Source organism: Pempheris klunzingeri, chromosome 11 (genome assembly GCF_042242105.1).
Source record: "Pempheris klunzingeri isolate RE-2024b chromosome 11, fPemKlu1.hap1, whole genome shotgun sequence".
NCBI lineage: Eukaryota > Metazoa > Chordata > Actinopteri > Acropomatiformes > Pempheridae > Pempheris > Pempheris klunzingeri.
In genome coordinates this window covers 21025288-21043819 of record NC_092022.1, presented here as the reverse complement: position 1 = coordinate 21043819, position 18532 = coordinate 21025288, and the positions used below count along the sequence as shown (strand labels likewise).

The window sequence follows — 18532 nt, the reverse complement described above, 5'->3', positions numbered from 1 at the left end:
CTATTTAAACTATATAATGGCAGCCTCTCTCTCTCTCTCTCTCTCTCTGTCTCTCTCACACACACACACACACACACACACACACACACACACACACACACACACACACAGTCACAACAACGATTATGATGTCAAGGTAAGGTAACTAGGTCCTCCCTTGTCCCTAGTGAGGACTGAATACAACTCATGTTATTTCTCAAATCAAACGAGTCAATTATGTGAGTGAGTGGCCACTGTGAAGTTTATAGAATTTAGTATTTCTATTTTTGAGCGTAAAATGACAGCTTGAAGCAGCCAGCAGAAGGCAGCTTGAAGGGGGGACGGGCCATTTCACACCACCTGCTGACCAACCTACAATTCAGTTCTTGTTCTACGAACAAGCGGAAGAGATAAAGCGCCTCTGAAGACCGACGCACCTGGTGGAAGGACCGTGCAGCCGCAATGCCAACTCTTGCACGTTTTGCCAGACAGTACCTGTGCATTCTGGCCTCAAGCTGCAGGTCAGCACATCAGGCATCATCTTCAGTATTATCTCCTTCTAGACGCACGTCTGACTGAGGGCCATGTTGATACGCGTGTTTTCCTATCTGAGGACCTTGAAGTGGCCAAAGAACTGTGTAGAACTGAGAGAAGAAAGAGAAAGGGAAAAACATGGTCTGGTTTTCACATGCCCACGTTCTGCAACAAATCTTTCTATTGTGAACCATTTTTCAATCTCAGCTATAAAGCTCAGCAGCTCCAGCAGAATGATTTTTTTTTGTTTGCATTTTAAATAGCCATAGCTCAGCAGCTGTGACAAAATATTTTTTGATTTATTTATTAAGTTTTTAAAGTTGTTCAAGTATTTTCTTTTTTTTTTTTTTTTTAACAAAAACCCAAAGAATTTTAAGTTCTACATTCTGTCATCTATTATATTTCCATTACTTTCTTCATGTTTTAGGTTGATCTCAGATAAACTGCATTGCTGATTTCCTCCATTTCTTCCATATTTTGACTGCTCCCTGATGGAGGCCCAAATCTTGAGATGAGGCTTTTCTTTCTCCAACACGCGCCAACTTTATGACCTCAACAAACTCTTCCTCTGAGCTTAATGGCAAGATTCAGCTAACATTTAACAATGATGCCTGACCCCTCAAGTCAGTTCTGCCCACCCAATTTGATTACGAAATTCTTTTTTTCTTGGACCCTTTTTGTCACATTAGTCAATTGCAGCCATGTGTCACATTGTGCTTATCTAATTTTACTGAGGCCAATTAATTCAGACTAATTAAGACCAAATAATCCAATGTAGATAATTCCAAAGGCTTTACAAACATTTCACACTCGCAGTTATAGGCACGCTGTTGGTTTTGTGAGTGCCTGTCTCTCTGGCCAGTGTGTATTTTGCCACCATGCGACTACAGTGTCAACAACTTCTTAATGGGTTTGAATACAAAGAACTAGAAATATGGTGAGTTATTATGTCAATTTATGAATGAGACAATTTATCATCCCTACTTTTTCTCCTTCCTGTGTGATGCCTCTGTTCTCTAGAATACAAAAGGGTTAAGGGGTCACTAATCGCATTTGGCAGCGTTACGGGGAATCCACATACGAGGTGAGATGCGATGCGTCATCCAGTTCACGCTGACTCCGTGGATGTTTGTCAGCAGCAGCTCCTGGGAGCTGAGTGGACCGTCTGGTCAGCAAAACAAAACAGTTTTCACGTCAGCTCCATGGCAGGAAGTCAACATTGCTTGTATGCAGCCTGTTGATTCATTGATTCTATGTCTGCGCCCACCTAGCTCACCCGGGGGAATCTGCCCCAAAAGCTGATAAAACACACAAGCTCACAGACAGACATGCAGCTTTGACCAATCAATGTAGATTTGGTTAAGACGTTCAAAACGCATACACAGTGGGACAGCTGTGTGATTTTAAGCAGCTGCCTGTGCAATAAACATGACAAATATAAATGCGAAGCTCGAAAACAAACTCAGGAGGTCTGCTCTGTGGGTCGATTCATTTGATACAATGGAAGTTGACGGACATCAAAAATGCTTCTAATACCACTTTCTGTGTGGATTGCCCATTAGAAGTAGTAATACTGAAGTGAAATCAACCATACGGTACACAGAGCTCCCTGGAAGGTCTGCTCAATTTCACTTGAGATAATAACACTGGTTTACACTATGGCTCAGCTTCATTATCTTTTTGTCCAAGTGCATCTGATCTAGCGATGGTGAACAAAGTCAAAGCGAGCCTGAAGCCTAGAGACAATTAATTAAAAGTCGTTAACACAACAGTGAGTGATGCCTCTGTCTGTGTGATGAAAACTGGACTGCTGCGTAATGCCTTTTCCTTTTCCTTCACAGCCTCTGCTGGCTAATTGAAAATGTATTTATTCCTCGGAATTAGCGCCTGCCCTCAGCTTTCCCTCCCTCCCCATTAAGAAGATTGGCTGTGAGCGTTTAACTTTGTCTGTCCATTTAGGAGTGAAATGGCTTGAAAAAGAATAATCATCATCGCCATGGGTTTGTGTCGACATGAATAAGTGGCAGAATGTCTTTGAAGTGCCAAAGTTTGATTTCTGCACATGTGCCAGCTTTTCCCAAGAGGGGCTTTACTGGGACAGAGCAGGCCGAGATGTTGTATGATGTCAATCCCTTTCAACAGAGCAAATTTACTTTATAATTGCCTCTTTCCGCTCTCCTCTCCTAACCGTTGAGACTGATTCAAATGAGTGGAATGGTGAAGTAACACCGTACATACTGTGACCTTGTGCGTTGTGCAGTTTCGGGCCCTTTTTATGATAAACATTTGCTCATGGAAGTACGTCCCTCTCTCCTCCCTCTCTTTCGCATTTGCTTGCTACAGTATGTTAACCAGGGCAAGCTAGTGCAAGGTGTGGAGTGGAACAGATGCCATTATGCATGCCTCTGTAGATTAGCTAATCACAGGCACCACCTGGCTGTGCTGATTGCCATTAATCCACTATTGTAATTGAAAATTAGGGGTTGCACTGCAAAAGCATGCTGTCTCGTCATCGGCCCTAATAGATTCCTTACACCTGCTTCCTGACTGACTTGTCATTCACACTGAGTGCAGTAACACAGCATCAAGCCCGAGGTCAGTCATGACTGATATAATTATGATGACGGTTATCTCTTATTACAGTGGTGCCAGTTTATCTCTGCGATTCGTAGTAGTGTAAATGCCTCTGCATTTACAGGCAGGCAGGGGCGGGGGTGGTGCTGTGGAATACTCTTTCCAGAGTACAGTGCAACTGCAAGCGCATCTCGCCTTCACTGCCCAGCCATGAATATGAATCAGTGTGGTTATCAGTATCTGATAACTAAGTGATAGTGGGGCTGTTGTGGCAGATACAAATTGAAACGTTTTTCATAAACGACAGTATGACAGCACAGTGTTTCTAGACAATTTTGCTATTGATATTTAGCTTCCAGTCTTCCTCAATCGTGCCATTAATGAGAGATACTGACTGTGACTGGTTATTTCCCAGAGCAGTCTTTATAAGGATGCGCCTAATCTACCATGTTAGGCAAATTGCCTGTAGGCGCCAACTTTTAGCAGGCAGCCCCGTCCATGAATTGCCTGCTAATGACAAACCCTATATTCGCTGAATGATGCCCTGCTACCGAGCCCAGTCCTCATCCCGCTGCCAGCTATTTGCTCCTTCTCCCATTGATAATCCTGCTCAGAAATATTCTCGGGAAAAGCGGATTATCGCGCTGAGTGGTATGAATTTCCCTACAGTTGTATCTCACAGTTAATTAAATTTATCATTGTCTTTATCATCGACATCCCCATTCTCTTCCCCCTCACTGGGATGTTTGCTCTAAAAAAATGGGACATCCTGTTTGAGTAATTAAGCCTAACGGACTCCCCCCTCACCGGGGGATTCACGTCTTTAATCTGCTCATCCACCTGTGGGCATGTGTGCGCGAGTATGTAACCTTATATAGTTGATCGATTAGTGTATTAGTGCTCATGCATTTGTCTTTTGTCTGCAGTTTTTTTGTGAATGTGTGTGTGTTACTGCTCAAAGGAACACAGGGTAATAATCCCTCGCTCCTGTTATGTAACACTGTATGTTAAAAGTGCACAAACATAATACAGACACGCACACACTTTGTACCACACTGTGTAGAAAACCCCCCACACAAATATGCACACACAAACACATTGTTTTTTTATGAATGGCAACCCACCTCCACGCTGCATGACATTTCTCCACAGACAGTTCCATTGTTAACTGTTTAATTTTAAGTGGGCACAAAAAAATTCAAATGCTTACCAGGCATTTCTCTTCTGTAATAAGGCAATAGTTTTCTGTTGGTACAGTTATTTATTTCTCCCTAAAATTGACTTGAAACTGTGATTAACAGAAATCTTTTCTTCTCTTGTTATCTTTTAAGCTGGTGTATAATAACTGCCGTTCTTCCTGACAGGGAGGACGAAGCCCTTAATCAACACCACAATAACTTCCCGAAGTACCTGCTGTAGGTCCAAGATCTTTGAGTGAAAAACATGAAAGCTTGAGATATCTACTTTAATAACTGTGGAATGTGTGCACGGCCGTCACTCTGCGCTGTCACATTGTTCGCCTCTCTTCTCCTTCACTGCTGCCAGCGCCGAACTTGTTTTTCGCAGCACTCGACACTTAAGAGCAGGGTTGTTTTGATGCAGAGCAAGATTCCCTTCTCCACGCAAGCAGACGGCAAAGCTTTCAGCTGTCAAAAGAAACCTTGATGAGCGTGTGAGGAGAGCAGAGGAGAGGAGGGGGGAGCGTGTGTCACCCAAAGCATTGCTGTGCACCTCCAGCTCAAGCTGGGAGCAAGGGGGGGCACTGAAGATGGACACAAGCACACCTACTGCATATGAAGCGGCGTGCTCGTTAATGCTTGCATAAATAAACGTTTTTTCCATCACACCCTCACCCTCCATCTATTTTTCCTCTCCTCCTCCCTCCCACATTCTTGACCTTCCCGTATATTAACCCACTGTGTAACGTTCCCATCTTTAGTGTCGTATTTCCTTATTCTGCTGTGTTTTACAGTACAGCACAGCTCCGTTTGTGTGTATCAGAAGAGCAAAACAACCCAGATAATTATCATTGAGTGAGTCAGTGGGAGTGTGTCAATGTGTTTGTGGTCAGGGGTGACCATGTCCTCAAGCATTTATTGGCATTTCAATATGTCTCTGAAATAGTAGCTCTGTGGTTTTGAGCTTGCATGTTTAGTTTGTCTGGAGAGGTAGTGTTTGTGGACTTTAGTGTTTGGGGGCTTTGGGGTTGGGTTTTAGTTGATTTGTGGGTCCACTGAATCGGTTAAATTTTTATTAGGCTTACTCACAGATCTGGCTCACCCCTGAGCCTCATTCTTTTGTCATGATTGAAACCACCCTGTACTCTTTTAAGGTTAACCTCTCAAGGGGGTGACCTATCCCTTTGTTTGTTTGTGTGTGACTGCATGCCATTATGAATGAGAGCGAACCTCTTTGAGTCAGCTGGAAACATCACACATGGAACAAATCAGTCTAACAAAATCCCAAACCCCCCAATGGGAAGCTCTGGCGAGCTATCTCTCTGACATCATAGCAATAACAAAGATCTATGGATCAACAGGGAGAGGATTCTGCTCTATTAAATCAGTTCTGACTGGATCAGCCCTGAGCAGCACACCATGACTCACCCAGTCAGGCTGGGTGTCTTTACTGCCATACTCTCCGTGTGCACTGTTCGTGTCTGACAGAAAGCCCCTTCTATTTTCAAGATGCTAATAAAGCAGCTAGGGGCTTCGCTGAATCATTGTAACATTTTGCTCTGGATCGAACAAATGTGTGTGTTTTCCTTGCGGCATAAAATCTCAGTCTCTTTTTGTACCACTGCAGTGCAACCTATGGGGAGCAGTTTGAATACACACTTGTAGAGTTGCTACAAACTACAAACACGTATGCACATACATGCATGATGTGATCCCTCCGCACTCTCTGCAGTGTTTATAGATGGGGTGTTGGCTGACTCAGTCAAACTCTAATTCTGCCTGTCGTAACAGCAGCAAGAAGACAGATGCTCATTTTGATTTACCCCAGTCTTCCACCCCCACCCCACCCCCGAAATCCATGCATTCATCAGTTATGTGGAAGAATTATTTATTAAACATAACTAACGTCTGCTCTGCTCAACTGGAAGAATACAAATTTCAGTCATCAGAGCGAGCCCTGAAAACAGCATGAGGTAAATATTCAGTTGGCATTCACCGGTTGTAGGGAGGTTTTGCCTCTGATTCTCTTCATATCTGCGCGCTGGCGTCTGGCTGCTAAAGCCTTTTCATCTGCTGTAAGTGACTGATGTGGCTGCCCTCTCCACCCTGGGCATCTGCCCAGCTTATTGAGAGGCCCCTTGTGTGTGCCTTCAAAGAGATACAGATAAATCAATGACTAAATGTCAGCATCCAGTGGCCAAGCAATGTCCGTAGGCTTTGCCGAGCTAAAGTCATACATCTACCCTTGTGCTCAGTAACCCTACCACCATAACGTGACCCATTCTCATCACACATACACACATGTCCACATCTCTCAGCAAGAGGGATGTCAGGTGGACATAGGGCTGAAATGACCAGCCAGCTGACTCATTTCAGTGATAGGCGAGTATCCTGTTCTGCAGCCAGAGGCTCCAGCACATGATGGATGGATGTAATGTAGGAGAGTGGTTTCTCTTCCTGCACACCATCCCTACCTGACCCCCCTGGAGATGGACGACAGGGATCAGGTTGTGACTGTGTGTGTGCATGTGTGTTAGAAATAGTGGATACGCCATTCCCTGAACCTGTAATTGCTTTTTTTTAGCTACAGCCATTGGTGACAGCAGGGACTAAAGTGAAAGACCAGTCATGGACCTCAGCAGTGAAGTGTTTTCGGCAATGAAATGTTCTAGTCCCCGTAGAGGGTATACTAATTATGATATATTCAGTTTGCTCCTCAGTGTGTTTAAAATAGGTTTCCCTTTGATCTGCTTTCATTAAAATGTACTTCATATGGAAATATTGTCTTCGTGACAAAATGGAAAAGTTTTGCTCAAGTGTAGAGGTATTATCAACAAAATGTATTAAAGCTAAAAGTATTAGGCAGATTGGCTTCATTCAGAGTCATACTTTTGCATTACTATGACAAAATGCATTAACATCTGTGCAGCATTTTAATATTGTAGCTGGACGAGGTGGGGCTGATTTCAACTGCTTCACTTCAAGTAGTCCCGGTTTAATCTATAACGAAGCATCATATTTCATCTGGATGTTTTGTATCTGCAATCTTTATCTGCGAATGTAGTGGAGTGGACATATAAACTAGCATGAAATATAAGTTCTCAAGTAAAGTCCAAGGACGTCACAATTGTGCTAGAATACAGCACTTTACTGAATGGACAGCTTTTAGAGAGCAGGCCATGAGAGGAAAACAGTGGAAAAACAAGGTAAATGATCCATAACAACCAGCCAACCTCTTTAATACCAGTGGTGGGAAGTATTATTCATTCACGTATTGTACTTAAGATCACTTTAAAGGTCCTTTACTTTCTTTATTTGCTTACTCAGTAGCACCAACAGTCCAAAACCCTAACAGTGTTTAAATCAAAATTATGTAAATCAGAGAAATGCACACAAATTATAAACCTGGTTGGTGTTCTCACTTGTATAAATGCCTGTGATAATTAATCGACTACTCTACGCTACTATTAATCAACTAATTGTTTCAGCGCTAATGTGTGCAAATATAGCCCCGGTGTGTGCCCATGTTAGCCGGATGCCATTTAAAGATGTGTGTGAGTCAAGCATGGAGGCAGCATCTGGGTCAGCCCGGCAACAAGAGATGCACACATCAAGTCAGCAACTGCAGCTCCCCGGGCTGTGCTTTCCAACACAATGCCTTCTGCTCTGTTGTGCATATTATTAGAGGACGTGCCTAAAACAGTACTGCTGACTACCCAAGGCTTTTGAAACAAGCCTTGTGCGCACGCATGCGATCCGATCAATCATACAGCGGTGCATGTGAGTTGAGAAACAGATCACTTTGTCACCATCGCAAAAAATGTTCGATCCCTGATATCTAACACCGTCATCTGGGTGTGTTTTCAGACCTCACAGCATCCTTTTTTGGGTACAAATATTAGCAGTGTTTTTGTGGGGGCCCGTGTGTGTGTGTGTGTGTGTGATAGAGAGAGAAAGAGAAAGGGATGAAAGGAGCAAGTTAGACAGACTTTTGCGTCCCCTGGGGTTCTCTCTGATGCATCGGGCAGCATATTGTCAGTGACAGCCCAAGTTATTGAGGCTAAGAGCGCATCACTTTACTTGCTCTGTAGAACCATAATCCACAGAGCTACAGAAGCTGCTGCTCCATCCATCTCCATATGGGTCCTCTCTCTCACACACTTATGATACACTGATTGATCCCTCCACATGTCCCTTCTTTCGTTCTCTGTGATCCGCTGATAGCAATGACACTCTTTGTCTCCCTCACCATATGATAGGATGCAAAGATCACTCCATATCATGGAGATGAGGTGAAAAAGAATTCCACTCTTTGATCTCTGTTTCTCAGTTATACTCTCCGGAAGCTAGTGTGTGAGTGTGTGTGCACATGCACAGTCTGACACTTGCAGTGCCAGTGTGTGCTTTTGTTTGTCCATGGATTTGCACTTAGAGTGCAGTGTGCAGCAGGTGTATGTGTGTGTCTGTGTGCAGACAGACAGACAGACAGACAGACAGACAGACAGACAGACAGACAGACAGACAGACAGACAGACAGACAGACAGACAGACAGACAGACAGACAGACAGACAGACAGACAGACAGACAGACAGACAGACAGAGGTTTCAGACCAGAGCAATGGCAAACAGTAGCAGGCTTTTGATGATGCGCAGTACAGAAGGGAGCTGCTTCTTCTCTACATCTCATCCAGAAAGCCTCCTCACAACAGATCAGCCAAATGAGCAATGGAGCGAAGAAGGCGTACACACGCACGCACACACACACACACACACACACACACACACACACACACACACACACACACACACACACACACACACACACACACAGATAACCATACTCCTCCCGTCCTGAGCTCTTTTGCATTATGTTAGCATTTTTATCAAGTCTTTTTGTTTCATTTGTATGCCTGACAAAGGGGTTAACCTCGCTATAACAGGTTTAGAGCTGTGCAGTTTACAGTGGACCAGAGCTGATGGGATATTGGAGCCTAGAGAAGGAGACACCAGGAGCTAAAAAGACAAAAACCTGAAGACACCTTGTTAAAAATCTCGCTCTTTTCATCCTCTCTTAGTCCCTCTCTTTCCTCTCCCTACTGATTTGCCTGGTCGTAATTCTGGAAATGCATGCTTGAGCAATGCCGTTGGTGGTAGTACACAAGAGGTCTACATGGCTTGTTAAAGTCTGCCTTGCTGTATTGACTTGGTTTTCCTTTTTGGTGTTTGTTAGTTTCTTCTTTTACAGTGCCTCACTTAATTGGCAGTCCCTAGACTGTGGGGCTCAGGCTACTGCCCAGTTCACTATTCTCAGGTTGTACGGTTCTGTTTGGAGTGGCAAACAGAGCCTACTGTAGATGCAGTCAGTACATGAGTAAGCTTGAATCATTAGTGTCACTGATAGACTCTGTTGCTATTATCATTGGTAAATAAAACCACCAGAGTTAAAACTCTGACCCGCTGGTGGATCATCAGTCAGTAAGATTTATCTGGGAACCAGGAATGTCTCTATGAAATTTCATGGCAGTCCATGAGCCTCAGTGGTGCTAGAGGAAAAGTCAAGGCGTAACCAAAGGATTCATAAGGATTCATTTCCAAGCGGTGGAACAACTGACAGACCAACCAACAGACATACAGAGTTACATTGCCATCACAGTCAAACAAACAAACGATGACTATGAGTTGTTCCTAACTTTCCCCTCTAACAGACTAAAAGTCGGCTCTGGAAGGTCCTAACATTTTTTTAGTATGGATGACACTAATGGGCAGTAAACCCCTACCTGAAAGACTGCAGGGAAGATAGCAGGGCACAGGGAAGCACTTGGACATTTATACTGCACAAAGGAGAGGTTAATGTCATGAACTGTCAGTCTTCTCCAAATCACAGGAAGCGAACAGGAAAGGGGTGAAGGCCCCGCCTGCACAGGATCACTGCAGGGTGGCCGTGACTGTTGTTTCACCTCCCTGCCCCAGCTAAGAATCCTAAAGGGACAGGCAAGACGAGCAAGGTTCGACCTTAGCGTTATTTCAGCTTTTTGTTAAATGCCTTCCTCTAAGCCACAATAGGATTAGAAAGGACAATTTCAAGGTCACTTCTCACTGCCTGGAAAAAAAGCTCAATGCTTTTGTCACATGCTGTAACACTGTGGCCAGGGAGGACGGAGTACCTTGAATTAATGAACGCACTTCTTTTAGCAGTAATTCATTATACCCACCCACACACACTGGCCGGCTGCTCTCAAGTTGTAAGATTGTAGACACTCATTCTCCATGCATCAACAGAATAGGCGGGTCCTATGAAATGGGCCAAGAAAGCACTGAGCCAGTTTCATCTCAAACATGTAACTAATGGATATTTAGCACAGTCAGCCAACAATACCAAGCAAGTCATCCGCAGCCAAGAATATATTTCTGAATTCTGAGTGCTTTGGGACACCATCTGTGTCTTATGCCAAGTGCACTGATGATTATCACATTGACTATAATAAGCCCGCAACATTAAGCTTTCACGCAATGTGTAGCAAGACCATTCCTTTCAATTAACTGCTTAAAGAGTTGATATAGCTGTTCTGCCAAGGGTGTAGGGATAATGCCATTGTCCTTGTGGCACAGCCAGCTCAAAATACTATCATCAAGAGTCCCTTTTGCTCTAGCACCTTATCCTTTTCTATGCGGTGTTATCGATAATTCAATTCTTCTTCGAGATGATATGGATAGGAATTTGATTCTCATGGCTTATGAATTTATAATAGGTAAGGGTAATGTTTTTGTTCATACCAACATAGACAAGATACAATTGGAGAGTGGATGTTGTATGTGTGGTTTTGCACCTGGTCATTAGACATTTTATACCAAAAACAACCAGTTTGTGCAGACTTGACCCTCTGTTGAGATACAGCCCCACTAATTGGATTTTAAAAGGGATGTATCTAACCTCAGGGGAGAAAGGGCCTATTTGGGACATTGATTTCCTCCTTGTAACATTTTTCATCCCAAAGCCTATCTCCATCCACAATTAATCTCTTGGGCTCTGCAGCCACAATTGGCTTCACACTGACTACTTTTACAGGCCAATTACAGCTCTCAGCTTAAACAGAGGCTGTAAGAGCGATAGAGTTTTCGTGTCCGATGGGAAAACACTTCACGCCTCTCCCATTTCGAGGGACAGTGTTGGGGAAGTTCTGTCGCCAGTGCTTTCAATCAACATGAGCATAGATTTCGGTGAGACCATTGGCGATGGAACCCAAAATGCCTGTCTGTCTGTGCTTACTGTCCTTTTGGGAGAAAATGAGACATGCCAGAATTGTTAATCCCATTTGTCTCTGTGCCATTGTAAGAAGAAAGTGAAGAAGCTGGGTTTACCTAAGATGCCAATAAACTGTTGACTCTCTCTCTCTCTCTGCCTGTCACACAGAATGAGGTAAGACATTCTGTTACCCTGAGTTGCCAAATGAACCTAACAAGGTGGTAATTAGCAGATGGCGGGGGCTCTCTCGCTGTTTCCGGAGCTGCACTACTGTCAGAGAATTGCCTCATTAGACGCCCACTGACACCCCTGCTGGTGACATCTCTGCATTGCTTCCACTTTCATTTAGGAGACAATTGTGTCTGTGCAAGCCCATTGAATTTTAACTGCCTGTTTACTGGCTACCTGGGTACATATCTTAACTGTTAGTCAATTGTTTTGGCTCTGGTAAAATGAGGGCATGCTGGTGGGCCAGGGAGCCAGTCAAGCTGGAGGGATTTACCAGAAGATAGGTCCTTTTGATTTTGGCAGAGTTGATCTTGTGCCAAATGCATCCAGCAGTAAGACTGAGTGCTCAGTATCGAACATCTAGTGTGTAGTGTTTAGTGTCCAGTGTTAGTTATGTGCGCTGTTTTTCAAAATTCTCTCTTTGCCAAGTATTGTAGATTTTTTTAAAGTTCTAGCTGCTTCTAAAGAAAGTCTTGATGGAATGAAATTTTACCTACTCTTCAGCCCACCGATCAGTCGATTTTCCACCACAATGCTATGAAAAAAATGCTACGAAAAGTGTATGTGTTGCTGTCTAGTCAACACACATTTTCTCCTTCTGGTCTGTTTTCTTCTTGCGGCCTCTCATCTCATTCGCTTCAGTCCAGCGCCAGTCCTCCATTAGTGCAATGAGAATTTGGTTGGACTTTAGCATGTTGACCAATCAATCAATTAACCAACCGGAGGATGTCAGCCTCGTATATCTCAACAACTTACTAACTTTGATGATTTCCTGGCTTTCCCTTAGCATCAACATGAGGTTCATGTTAGCTTTATGATAAAGTATCTCAAGTTTTGGATGGATTTCCATGAAATGTGGTACAGATTGATATTCATGGTCCCCAGTGAATAAAGCCTGCTGACTCTACTTCTGAATTTTACTCTACCATGAGGTTTTCATTTATGGCTGAGTGAAATGTTTGGACACTATTGGATGGATTACCATGAAATTTGGTACAGACATTCGCATCCCCACTCAGGATGAATTTTTGTGAATAACTTTGGTTATACCTTGACCTCATCAGACGAATACTTCAATTAGTCCATTCTTCTGATTTATTATGCAAACCTACTGACATTCCCATCAGCCTGTGCTCTACTTTGTGTTTAGTGCTAATTGTCAAATATCAAAAACATTGTCATTGTGAGCATACTAACATTAGCATTTAGCTCAGTGCACCTCAAGTGCAACCTGACAGAGCTGCCGTAGATTCTTAGTCTTGTATTTGCTTGTTTTCATTGTAAATTTGGCAAAGAAAGTCCAAAGCTTTGTTGTGCTGTAGACTTAAACTGTGTGCCTTACAGCAAAGAGTCAGAAATTGTGCTCCATGCCGCTAAACCTGTTTTATAATAGCCGGACTTGTTTGAAGCTCCTGTCTGGTCTTTTGGCTCAAAAACAACTCGTCTCACAATGAAAGACTTCTTGCAAAGCACTTCAGTGGTTTTGACATCAGTTACAGAAAATGACAGATGGTGAGGTGAGCCGAGAGTAGCAGTTTCCCATGGCAGATACCAAAATGCAAGAGTCCTAGGGGACTGAGGAAAGGATGATGGGCAGCAACATGTGCGTTGTTTTCATTTCTGTGGATGTGACTGTAAAAAAGACACAGACATAAAGTGTTTTTTTTTTTTTTAATCCCAACAGTATGTACTTTTAACCCAGATCCTTAGATCTTGTATTATTGATCTAAGGATGACCTCACATGTCCTCTCCTTATCACCTCCTCAACCTCCTTTTATATATATTTGTATCTAAGAGGAAAGAGAGGCAGAAGACACATCACTTGAAGGGAAAGGCTTGTGATATGAGAGAAACAAAAGGTTAAGTGGCGGGCAGTGGAATGAAGAAAAAGGGGAGATGCAGGGAAGGCCGATAGCTATTGAGAAAGTGATCTCAAACATAGGTGTGGGGAGCCCTGTGGGGATCTGCCAGGGCTGATGAATCTCCACAGCGAGGGAGGCGAAGACGCACAGTCAGAGACGGAGCGGTAGAATAATGATGAAAGAACAAGAGGAGAGAGGCGGGCGAGTTTCCACGTGTGTTCCCATGCATCATCATTACTCCACTCTGCAAACATCCCCCTCTCCCTCTCCCCTGCCCTCCCTCGCTCCCTCTGTTTTTAATGATTCGCCATTCCTTAAACTGTAGCCCCCCTGAACCCCACCAACTCGCACACTCCCCCTGTATGAGAGAGTGCCTAATAGCCAGATGACAAGGCACAAAGGGTCCCATTGTGTCCCACATGCCTCATACTACCAGCCCGGCAAGCCAGTGATGCGCTGCCTTGTAACCTAGCGGGAAGCGGAGAGTTGCCGCTCCCTCCCTTTCTCTCTTTCTCTCTCCGTCTCTGGAGATATGATGTAGCACGCTAACACAACCTGACAGCCGGGCCACAAAGACTACCCTGTTTCAAGCACTTGAGTGGGAGTTTGCTTTGGGCAGGAGGGTGATTTGCATGTGTTTGTATGTATGTGGATGAGAGAGAGAGATTGATTTAGTTGACCCAGTGGGGTATCTGCCCTTAGTTGCAGGAAACCTGTGGTAACAATTAGCTCCATCTATTGTCCGCACTGAAACCATCTGATCTTTCAAGGCAGTGTGTGAAAATGGATCCAGGGTGGCATTCCCAGGCACGATGAAAGCCCTGGTGAAGGCAGAATCCCTCTCATCCCCTTTAACATGGGAACAGGCCTGACCCGGCAGGGGAGGGACTGGGATGTATATTGTTTGTGTGTGTTTTGGGGTTTTTCATGTCTCATAGCTTCTGGGAAGATGGACCGCAGGCTTGTGGCTTTCCAGTTGCAATGCGTAGCCAGACCCAGCTTTTGTTTCCTTGACCTAAATTCCTCACATTCATTGTGCCAGTAAAAAGTCTATAGAGTTACATAATGGAGAGCCATGCTTCTCTTGGCCCCGGCCCTCACTTGTACCTCTGGCATGCTGCAGTCACTGAACTGTTTCAACTTAAGTAAAGCAGCAGGCACCCTCAAAAGCCACGGAATTGCAAAATCACTTGAATTATTAGTTCATGTGTGTGCCTGCAGACCAAAAGTATTGAGTTGTGTTGAACACCCAGAAAGCAAGAAACTCAAAATGCTTTTCATCGTAAAATATTTTCAACACCCCTTTTTTGGAAGTGTTAAGGGGGGAGAATCGACAGGCTCAACCAGCCAACATAATGCTGCTGATCTGCAGTCCCAGCGGTAGTTGTTTTATCCCCTCAGGAGATGAATGAAAGCACTTCATTTAATTTACAATATTTTTGAGTTCGGCAGGCGATTTTTATTCCCCTGCAGCCCAGTCCATCCTTCAATATGTCCTTCTGGAAATGGGTATCGTGAAAAATTTTAAAGTTTCAGAGTGGAACTCTTATTGAGTTTGGGATTCACAGGACCCTTCTCAGTTCAATTCACTTCAAGTCTGTGGGCTTTACTGGCATGACGTGTGACATGTGCTGCCAAAGCACAACCACAACAGCGAAAGACATCATAAAGGAAAGAAATCAACGAAAAATAATGTGAACAACAAACCTAATCAAGAACTGCCTTGCAATAAATCCTCACTTCATGAAGGTTATAACTGTTTTAGAGAGGTGCAAGTTCAACTGCATGGTCATTTTAGAGGATGTAGTTTGTGGTGCTATTGAACCGCACTGTGTTACACAGGCAGGTGTATCTGTTATTTTGTCCACGCCATTTAAAATGATGAGGATAGGGTAAATAACAGAAACATGTCTCGGTAAAATGCAATGCAGTTCAAACTGCACCACAAACTGCATCAGTTCAATCTACGCCTCTCTCAAACAGTTTCAACACTAACTGAACATTATAACCTTCATGAAGGGCAGATTTATTGCAGGGCTGTTGTATTAGACTGCATTAATTTCAGCTAGATGTACCTAATGAATTGGCAACCAAGTGTATATATACGGTACATATATAAGTAACAAGCCAGCATTTGCACAAAATTTTATGTCTTAGACTTACTTTCACTGTGGGAATATTATCTTTGTTATTATGCAGCAAGATTATTTATTTATTTATTTCATTTAGTTTCTTTCTGCCATTTGTGTGTGTATGTGCGTGTGTGTATTGGTGATTAAATTCAAATTCAAATTTCATATTGAAATCAAACAAAGTTTACAATGGCAGCGCAAACGATCAGTGAGGTCGTGAAAATAAAGCATGTCTGGCACCCTGGTACACTATGATAAAAAATTGAGCAGCAGGTTAGCCAACAGCAGCAGCAGCAGCAGTCGCACAATGGGAAAGAAACACGTAATTACAATCTCCGTAGGTGTCTTGCTGGGAGAGGTGTTTTCTCATACTGAGTGATGTTCCTCACAGTAGCTTAATGCAGATCTCATGAGGAAACCTGGATGACATTACTCACAGGCTGGCGTCTGCTTGATTTTGATTTGTCAACAGTCTGGAGTCTGGAGAATCTGGCCGACATTGACAGCAAGCATTACCGCAGTGTGGCCTTTTAGAGCCGTGTTAGAGACCACACAAAGGGAAAAACGGCAGGTATAAACTAGACGAAACTAGATTTTGATAAGGCACATCACATGTATTTGCTGCAGGTGTGATAACTGTCAGAACAACTGCAACATGGTGTTTTGTGTGGATGGTGGACCCCAGTGCTCACTTACCTCAGTCATGTGTGGGCCCCCCTGCAAGGCAGCTTTGTGGAGAGAGTGCTGCTTATCGATGCCCACAGTGTAAGCGGAGCCATATTCAAAGCACATCCTGCGTGTCCCCCCCTGAGATACACGCTTCTACCCCGCAGCTGGAGTCCACACAGGGGAAGAGCACTACGATGACAGACACAAGGGAATTCTCTCTCTGTTTCTTCCTTCTCTCTTTATCTCTCTGACAATCTGTCGCTCAGAGGAGAATGATAAATTTCCTTCCTCTTGAAGATGACTGTGCAAACTTTGCTTGAAATGCTGTTGTTCCCGTGAAGCAGCAGTCCAAATGTAACTGCTTTTTGTATCGCGTGCATCTGGATTTTAATGAAAGGGCCCAATTAAAGCTTCTTCACATATGACGGCTTCAATATGCCAGCTTTTTCCGCTTGGCGCCCAGCCCTCTCAGGTACAAGTTAATTGCCGGTCTGGACGAGGACCCTTTTTGGATGTGGGCCTTGTAGCACGTGTCGTAGCTCGTTACGAATTTAAATTCCAGATTGTCTTTTTAATCGTCTGAAAATCGGATCACCAGACTGTGTGTTTTTGCAAGTGACACATAGATGCCCTCCTATGTGATTTAATTGTTGGACTGACCCAGATTTCTCTTTCCGTTCCTGTAGGTAAGGTGCTGAATACTGATTTGCGTCACTACCTCAGCCTGCAGTTTCAGAAGGGCTCCCTGGACCATAAGCTCCAGCAGGTGATCAGGGACAACCTGTACCTGCGCACCATTCCCTGTGAGTAGCTTCCACAGCCTAGGGCACCTCAGTCTCCTCTCCTTCTCCCTGTCTGGACTCTGCTTGTTGTCCTCTGACCCCTCCAGATGGAACCCAGTCTGTTCTCATCTGTAGAACTACCTGGACCATACCGCTTATTTTCCTGCCTGCATTTCCTATTTCTGTATACATGTAGTAAAAGTAGTAAAAGCTAGGCATAATGTAGCTCTAAACTGAGTAGACTTTGATAAGGAAGGCTAACACTACCTACTATGAGTGCAATATGCTTTGAGACCTCAAGGCTAGTACATAACAAACCTGACTGGAATTCAAGGGGAACGATGCTCTTTCTCTCATTTTTTTAATCTTTAATTCAACAAAACAAGTTGAAACTGAATATATAAAGTATTGAATGAAAAGAAACGTTTATTTTCTGTTGCAAATTATGGTCAGACCTTGGTTACCTTAAAATTAAAGGCTTGAAAGAGCACTTTGTGTTCATTCTCATTTTACTTTCTGTACTCAAGTTTTTTTTGTCTCTGAGTCCACTCCAGTAGTCCTTTTATAAAAGCAGAATAAATAACCAGGATAGAAAGTTTTTAATTATTTTTATTACTGCCCCAGACATTTCGAAAAGCTCTCATTTCTGATATTTCGAATTTATTTTAAAGACATATTTTGAAGAACAATAAAGCAATGAGAATTAATTGGTGATGATCACATAATCAGCATGTTCTTTCTGCGCACAGATTTGCTGTGGAAATGTAGAAAACATTATCCAGTATAAAATGCTACATGAGGCCTCAGTGCTCCCTATAGCTAAGAAGCAGTAACTGTCTCTCACATCTCAATTGTTCTGCTCAATTTCCTCCTCATCTTAAAGCTTTTTACAGTTGTTTAAGCACTGACAGTACACGTCATAATCTAGTTTTACCCAATTCTGACCATTTGGGTCTACTTCAGAAAGGCAGCACTGAAGATATAAAAACTTGTGCCATGCATATCCCATGGGAGACATTGCAGTCTGGCTTCAGTAGCTCAGCATATGACCGTTGTCCACTCCTCTCATGCCAGCCCGTGCCAGTGGCTTATCACAGGGCACTGAGCCGCAGTGAGCGTGCGAGGAGGCTAAATAGCTGCTACAGCGTGATGCCTGTGCTCATTACAGCAGCGCGAATGGCATCTCAGAGTGAGAGAAGCATGACTTCCTACTTCCACTGCACACAGTGAGGCTTCGTTAAGTGTCACACCCGCCTCCCACAAAAGGTGACAGGACAGGGATCCAGGGCACCACGAAATCCTCGGAGCTTGGCTGAATCCCAACGCCCCCCCACCCCACCCCCAACTCC

At 43.7% G+C, this 18532-nt stretch overlaps 1 protein-coding gene across 1 annotated transcript in view; it reads left to right on the top strand.

The window, feature by feature from the left end:
- Positions 1-18532, top strand: part of magi3a (membrane associated guanylate kinase, WW and PDZ domain containing 3a) — a 108976-nt gene that overhangs the window by 48556 nt on the left and 41888 nt on the right. The window contains exon 2 of the mRNA XM_070839038.1: positions 17088-17204. Coding sequence (XP_070695139.1) covers positions 17088-17204 — 117 coding nt within the window. The remainder of the gene's footprint in view (positions 1-17087; positions 17205-18532) is intronic.